We start from the raw sequence: 7,422 nt of genomic DNA, 5'->3' as shown, positions 1-7,422 counted from the left end.
GTTCGGCCACCAAGAAAAGTCCATTCCAGTTGTTTAGGAAAAAAAAAGAAAACGACTAGGGTATGTCGGCGCGAACGTGAAAATATAATGTGAATTGTCCAGCACGCTAACCACTACGCCACAGAGCACTGCAGCTTAGTTTAGTGATTTTAAATAACTTCACATGAAAGAACTACGAAGACAAACCGGTGTTCTCTTCTCAACTGTTCCTTGTGAACGATCCCCAAACGGTGTTAAGTGGTGGCAGGGGGGGGGAGGAATTTATAGAGAGAAAATATTTTACCACTTCCATTGATCTTAACCGATTTTGGCCGTGACTTCTCAGCAGAAAAAGTATAGAAATCTAAGATTATCGAGGAATTTGAGAAATAATAAGCCTATAACACACCTCAGATATTGTTCTGCAGTTTGTGCATATTATATTTGCATGAAATATCTTGATTTTTAATCCTATTAATGTCAAAATCAGACGGGAAAAAATGAGTTCATTTTATTTATATAGATATATGATATATTATATATTATATATGATATATTATATATTATATATATTATATATTTATTATATATATATATTATATTATTATATATATTGTATATTTATTATATATATATATATATTATATTATTATATATATATATTATATTTGTATATTATATATATATTATATATATATTATATATATATTATATATATTATATATACTATATATATATATACTAGCGAGGGTAACCGGCGTTGCCCGAGTGTTTGTTTCCGGGACGGGGGGGGAGTTTTAAAAAATGTTATGGTAGGTAAGTAGGAAGGATCAAACCCGGAGTCATGAGTAAAAGTAGGAAAATGAAGTGTGAAAAAAAAAACATCTGCAACGTTAACAGTTCGGCCACCAAGAAAAGTCCATTCCAGTTGTTTAGGAAAAAAAAAGAAAACGACTAGGGTATGTCGGCGCGAACGTGAAAATATAATGTGAATTGTCCAGCACGCTAACAACTACGCCACAGAGCACTGCAGCTTAGTTTAGTGATTTTAAATAACTTCACATGAAAGAACTACGAAGACAAACCGGTGTTCTCTTCTCAACTGTTCCTTGTGAACGATCCCCAAACGGTGTTAAGTGGTGGCAGGGGGAGGAGGAATTTATAGAGAGAAAATATTTTACCACTTCCATTGATCTTAACCGATTTTGGCCGTGACTTCTCAGCAGAAAAAGTATAGAAATCCAAGATTATCGAGGAATTTGAGAAATAATAAGCCTATAACACACCTCAGATATAGTTCTGCAGTTTGTGCATATTATATTTGCATGAAATATCTTGATTTTTAATCCTATTAATGTCAAAATCAGACGGGAAAAAATGAGTTCATTTTATTTATATAGAAGATAGAAGATAGAAGAAGAAGAAGAAGAAGAAGAAGATTGAGAAGAAGAAGAGATTATATATATATTATTATATATATATTATAGATATATATTATTATATATATATATTATATATTATATATATTATTATATATATATTATATATATAGTATTATATATATTATATATATATTATTATATATATATTATTATATATTTATATTATATATATATATTTTATATATATTATATATATATATATATTATATATATATTTATATTATTATATATATATTTATATTATTATATATATTATTATATATATTATTATATATATTATATTATATTATATATATATATATTTTATATATATATTATATATATATTTATTATATATATATTATATATATATATTTATATATATATATATATATATATATATAGATATATATATATATATATATATATATATAGTTGTTCTTGGCCTTGGGGCCGGGATCAAAGTGTAGTATCTGTTCCGGCAGATGCTGCACTTAAGATAATTTGTACCAGTCAATGGAGGGGAAACCCTCTATACTAGGACAATTATTATTTTTGGTAACCAGAGTGCCCCCTTTTTGCCTACTTTTAGGGGAGCTGGTTTTTACCTCACATTAAAAACGGCCTTGTGCCTAATTTGCTCAGTGGGGGAGCAAATAAATACCATCTGTTCCGGCAGATACTGCAAGCAAAGACCATATGCGGGGGCAACCCCACATATAAGACCTTGGTCAATGTAGGGGAAACCCTTCATACCAATTGTCACTATCCAGCTCCCCTACTCCCCGGGGAGTTGGTCCCCATTTCCCCTTCACTCCTCACATTAAAAATCGGCCTTGTGCCTAATTTGCTCGGTGGGGGAGCAAATAAATACCATCTGTTCCGGCAGATGCTGCAAGCTATGACTAGCTATGACTAGCTATGACTAGCAAAGGCCAGATGTGGGGGCGACCCCACATGCCTGACCTTTAACCAGCTCCCATTTCCCACCTCTCGGGAGTTGGTCCCCTTTTTCCCTTCCCCCTCCCTTCACTCCTCACATTAAAAATTGGCCTTGTGCCTAATTTGCTCGGTGGGGGAGCAAATAAATACCATCTGTTCTGCAGATGCTGCACTTAAGATAATTTGTACCAGTCAATGGAGGGGAAACCCTCTATACTGGGACAATTATTATTTTTGGTAACCAGAGTGCCCCCTTTTTGCCTACTTTTAGGGGAGCTGGTTTTTACCCCACATTAAAGACGGCCTTGTGCCTAATTTGCTTTAGTGGGGAAGCAAATAAATACATATTTATATATATATATATATATATATATATATATATATATATATATATATATATCAAAAAGAGATAAGAATATCAACCTCATCATCTATAAGGTTAATCTCTCCCATCGTTATCTCCGTCCCTCCCTACCGTTCGGTTGAGTTTTGATAATCGCTCCACCCACCCTTGCACCGACATTAGAATGGACTAAACCCAGGAGTCTTTACATACCTTTCCCAAGCAGAAGGACGACCTGCAGCCGACCATGACGTACACCCTTGTCGCACTGTCTCATCTCAAATAAACAGCCAGGGAGTCGAGCCGATTTATTGCCCGCTTTCTATTTCCGTCCGTCGCAAGATTCTTATTTCGATGTAAAGTCAGTAAGGTTAAGAAAGTAACGCCTTCTCCACGTCGGACGATTGTTGCCCGAATCCGATGTGGACCTTTTCTTTTATTTTATTTTTTAATGCTAAACCGAAACGACAATATTCTAATGCGACTATGTAACAATGCGGTTTACAAATGTTATCAGCGTTTTAATATTTCTCTCTTGTCCTTCGTTATATGGCATGAAACCGACCTCTCTAAAACCTGAAAATACGAAAACCCCTGCGGAACTTGACTCGCTACAAAAACTAAAGTCTGATCATCAAAATTTAACTAGGCCGTCCATTGAAAACGATTTTGTACCCAACCATGAAAAGATGGTCGGTTTGTCCTCTGTTGGCCTAGCTGGCCACCATAAGTTAACTGGCGTGAAGACCCGATGTCCTGAAAGTACGGCCGAGGCTCTTTTGTCCCGACTTGGTACCTCTTTTAACGTCCGCTATATGTCCGTCGAGCGACCCGTTTACAGTCCAACGAGAAGAACGCTAGAAGAGGAAGGATACCAACAAGACGAGCATGCCGATTACCAGGCGATGGAACCGCTGGATTTTTATGTCGATACGGATTTTGTACGTGAATTAGAAGAAAATGAAAACCATCGACAACGTGTAACTAATCAAAGTCCCACAGAACAATTCTTAAAAAGAATCCAACGCTCTCTAAAGTCCAAGGAGAAAAAATCATCTCGTCGACTCCCGACTTTAAACGAACCACCGTGGAAGTGTACGTCTCGTCTTGTTTGGCGAGACTTGGGCACCAATCATTTCCCACAATTCCTGCGCAGTGTCCGCTGCCTAAGTGAATACTGTTGGTTCTCTCACTTCCGGTGTCTGCCCAAATCTTTCACAGTTAAGGTACTGAAAAGAAAATCGGACGATTGTGTACCAGTTCCGTCGAGTGACACGACTGAATCAATTTACGAACAGCACTGGATTTTTGAAGAAAGAGCTGTGACATTTTGTTGTGAATGCGTTAATCGCTAAAAAAAAAAAAAAAAATGGATCTAAACATCTACGCTAAGCATATTTTTTGTTTTTATTTATTTTTTTTGTTTTAATTGGTGCTACAGTTGTAAATATTAACAGACTAAACTAATCATTTTTTTTATCGTTCGGCTAGCTTTTTTTCCTTTTGTTTTTCTTTTCGAACTTTTTTGTTTTATGCAATCGTAGTTTTGGTGCTATTCCATAACGGGGTGCTAATGCACTTACTGATCCGCGCTATTTTTTTAAATCCTATTTCCAACTTTAATTAAAGTTGATATTTTTTATTGTAAGGTTAAAGTACAGACTAGTACAAAACACCCTCTCTCCCCATGTTAAGAATTTATTTTTAAATAACGTTATTTCAGCACGGATCAATAAGTGCACTAGTACCCATAACTGTCGTATCACGCTAGGAAAAGGTGAAAACTTAGGGTGTACGTATCCGTGACGGAAAGAAAATCGTACACCAAAAATCATTAAATCGATAAAGTAGTATTTTCTTTTAAATCATTTTTTATGACTAAACTAAGATCGATCTCTCTCCGCCATTTTGTAGGATAAGTGAGAAAACTCAATTCCAGTTTCTGCGAGATTTTAACCATTCTTAACATGGGGAGACGCATTGCAAACTCGAATTCAATTTTTAAAAAAATATAAAAATAAAACTATTCGCTTAATATACATGATTTTTGTCCCATATTTTCTTTCCGTCGCAAGGACATACATTATAAAGATTTCTTGTGTGTAACGAATTAGATGCACGTTAATACATCATTGTATTAAAATTTACATCTTAAATGTAGCAATATCATTTGACTAAAACTTTGGTTTTATTTTAAACTTTTATTCGTATTACATGTATCATGTAATTGGTTTTTTTTGTTTTTGTTTTACCCTGGACTAATTACAAACGTTGTTTCGTTGGGTAAGTGACTTTTTCTCCCCCCCCCCTTTTCTTTTTTTATTTATTTTTTTTTTTTTTAAATGTAAAGTTTGTTTCGATTTCGCTTGGATCTCTTATGTCTTTTTCGCTTTCGTGTTAAAATCTGCGTACTTCTACAGTTTACCAGAAAACCTTAATTTTATGCTATCTTTTAAATCGTTAGGTGAAAGTACAGAATACTCGATAAGGCCTCCATTTCATGAGCGATTTTCTTTTTAACAAGAGGGAGAATTGCGGTCTTTCAGTCAGAATTTGTCCGTATAAAATAGTTGGTTGGTTTTTGACACTGAAGTCGTATTAGCTACTTACATCAGGTGGCTTCATGTTTTATCTGGAGCGATTTCCATAAAATAATACATTTCAGCATGGCCCGTAATATGCAGAAGTACGAAACTCTATCCTTTAAGTTGTATCATTCCAGACATTAGTTTGTATGCGTGTACTTAGCTTAACAGGACTTTCATTTTGAGGAGACTGAGCAAATGCATTGGTTGTTGAATAATAGTACTTGGTCATAGCGGCCATATGGAACGTTCTGATTTTTGTGCTAACAAATACAACTAAATTTTTGAATATTAACACCCAGGTTTATAAAAATGGATTTCAAATATTACCAACTTAGAATTTAATTTTCCTTCGGTACTCATACACTTATTGATCCGTGCTGAAATAATAACGTCATTATTTAAAAAGCCATTAACATGGGGAGGGTGTTTTGTACATATTCTGTACTTGGTACGAGTGCATTTATTGATCCGTGCTGAAATGTTATTTAAAAGCCCTTAACATAGGAAGGGGGTGTTTTATACCTATTCTGTACTTTAACCTTACAATTGAATAAAAAAAAAGCTTATAAAACTTTAATTAAACTTGGAAATACAATTTAAAAAATAGTGCGGATCAGTAAGTGCATTAGCACCCTTCCTTCTAAATTTCGAAGGAATATATTTCAAATATTTTTCAATACATCCAAAGTATTGCCAACATTACTAATTTATGGTATATTTAATTCTTTGAGCTGGGGTTTAATTTTTGTATTTTTTTTTTTTTTTTTTTTTTTTAATATACATAAATTCGAAAAAGTTGTCCAAAAATAAATATCAAACGTCATCAAAGGCAAGATAGTTTACTTTTCTACCTAACTGGGTACTCATGCAGAGAGAGACCCGTGCTGAAATGTTATTTAAAAAGCCATTCTTAACATGGTGAGGGGAGGGTGTTTTGTACCTATTCTGTACTTTAACCTTACAATTGAATAAAAAAAAAACATGAAACTTTAAACGTGGAAATACGACTTTAAAAAATAGCGCGGATCAGTAAGTGCATTAGCACCCCTAACGGGATAGGTTTTAAGTTTTTTTTTGTTTTTTTTTATTTTATGTAAAATGTTCGAAAATTAGTGGGTGCTAATGCAGAGTGATCCGCGCTATTTTTTTAAATCGTATTTCCAAGTTTAAAGTTTTTTTTTTTTTTTTTTTTTTTTATTCAATTGTAAGGTTAAAGTACAGAATAGGTACAAAACACCTTCCCCTCCCCATGTTAAGAATGGCTTTTTAAATAACGTTATTTACGTCTGGATCACTCTCTGCACTAGTACCAATTAGTGTTTATCGATATTTAAAAAAAAACAAATGGCGGCGAGGTCTCTGAATACGCTAAGTTTGGGAAAATGAGTTCAAACTAAGCAATTATGAAAATATTGCTATAGGCTGACATATTGAGTCTGTCACGGTAACGTTGAGTGGGTTTCTAACAGTATTTTGTATAATTTTTGAGTTTGAACTCATTTTGACAAACTTAACGTATTCAACAGGCCTCGCCACCATTTGTCTTGTTCAAATATATTGATAAGCACTGATTTTCGAACCGAATAAACATTTTACGTTAAATAAAAATACTAACTTATCAAATTAGGTAGAAAATTAACTTCTCTTTTTGATAACCTTTTTTTTTCCTAATCCCTATAGTAAAATAACCCTCCATGGGTGTTGTCTCACCACGTTTTGGCTAACTAATCCTTTGTCCTGCTTTCGTTAGGATTGAAACTGCTATCTCCAGACAAGTCTCACTTGGAACCGTAAATTCGACGCCTTATCCATTACGTCACGAGTCCCAAATAGGCTAGAGGATTAGTTGGCCAAAAACGCGGTGAGACAGCTACTATAAAAGCCAGTAATTAATAGGGAGACAGTTACAAGACGGCCAGAGGATAAGTTGGCTGAAACGTGGTAAAACAACTATGAAGTCCAAAAAAACTGAATACACAAATTCATGGTACGCATACATAGATGGTACCGTGCTGAAGTGTTTAGAAACCATTCTTAGTATGACGGCGTTATAACTATTCTATACTTTCATCTAACGTAAACAAAATCCTGCATAATCCGGATATAAGACTTCTCCGATCCATACAGCTCTTATCTAGGTTAACTGTTC

General features: G+C 34.2%; 1 protein-coding gene across 1 annotated transcript; it reads left to right on the top strand.

Annotated features, from left to right (window-relative positions):
* The first annotated feature begins 2,803 nt into the window (after window positions 1–2,803).
* On the top strand, window positions 2,804–5,322 carry LOC145240189 (protein trunk-like). Its single transcript, XM_080103774.1, has one exon. It carries the CDS (start codon window positions 3,180–3,182, stop codon window positions 4,038–4,040), a length of 861 nt encoding a protein of 286 aa, XP_079959900.1. The 5' UTR covers window positions 2,804–3,179; the 3' UTR covers window positions 4,041–5,322.
* Window positions 5,323–7,422: the final 2,100 nt, after the last annotated feature.

The sequence above is a fragment of the Euprymna scolopes genome, chromosome 19, assembly GCF_053919585.1.
Source record: "Euprymna scolopes isolate OS-2025 chromosome 19, ASM5391958v1, whole genome shotgun sequence".
Classification (NCBI taxonomy): domain Eukaryota; kingdom Metazoa; phylum Mollusca; class Cephalopoda; order Sepiida; family Sepiolidae; genus Euprymna; species Euprymna scolopes.
This window is presented reverse-complemented; position numbering and strand designations above follow the sequence as displayed.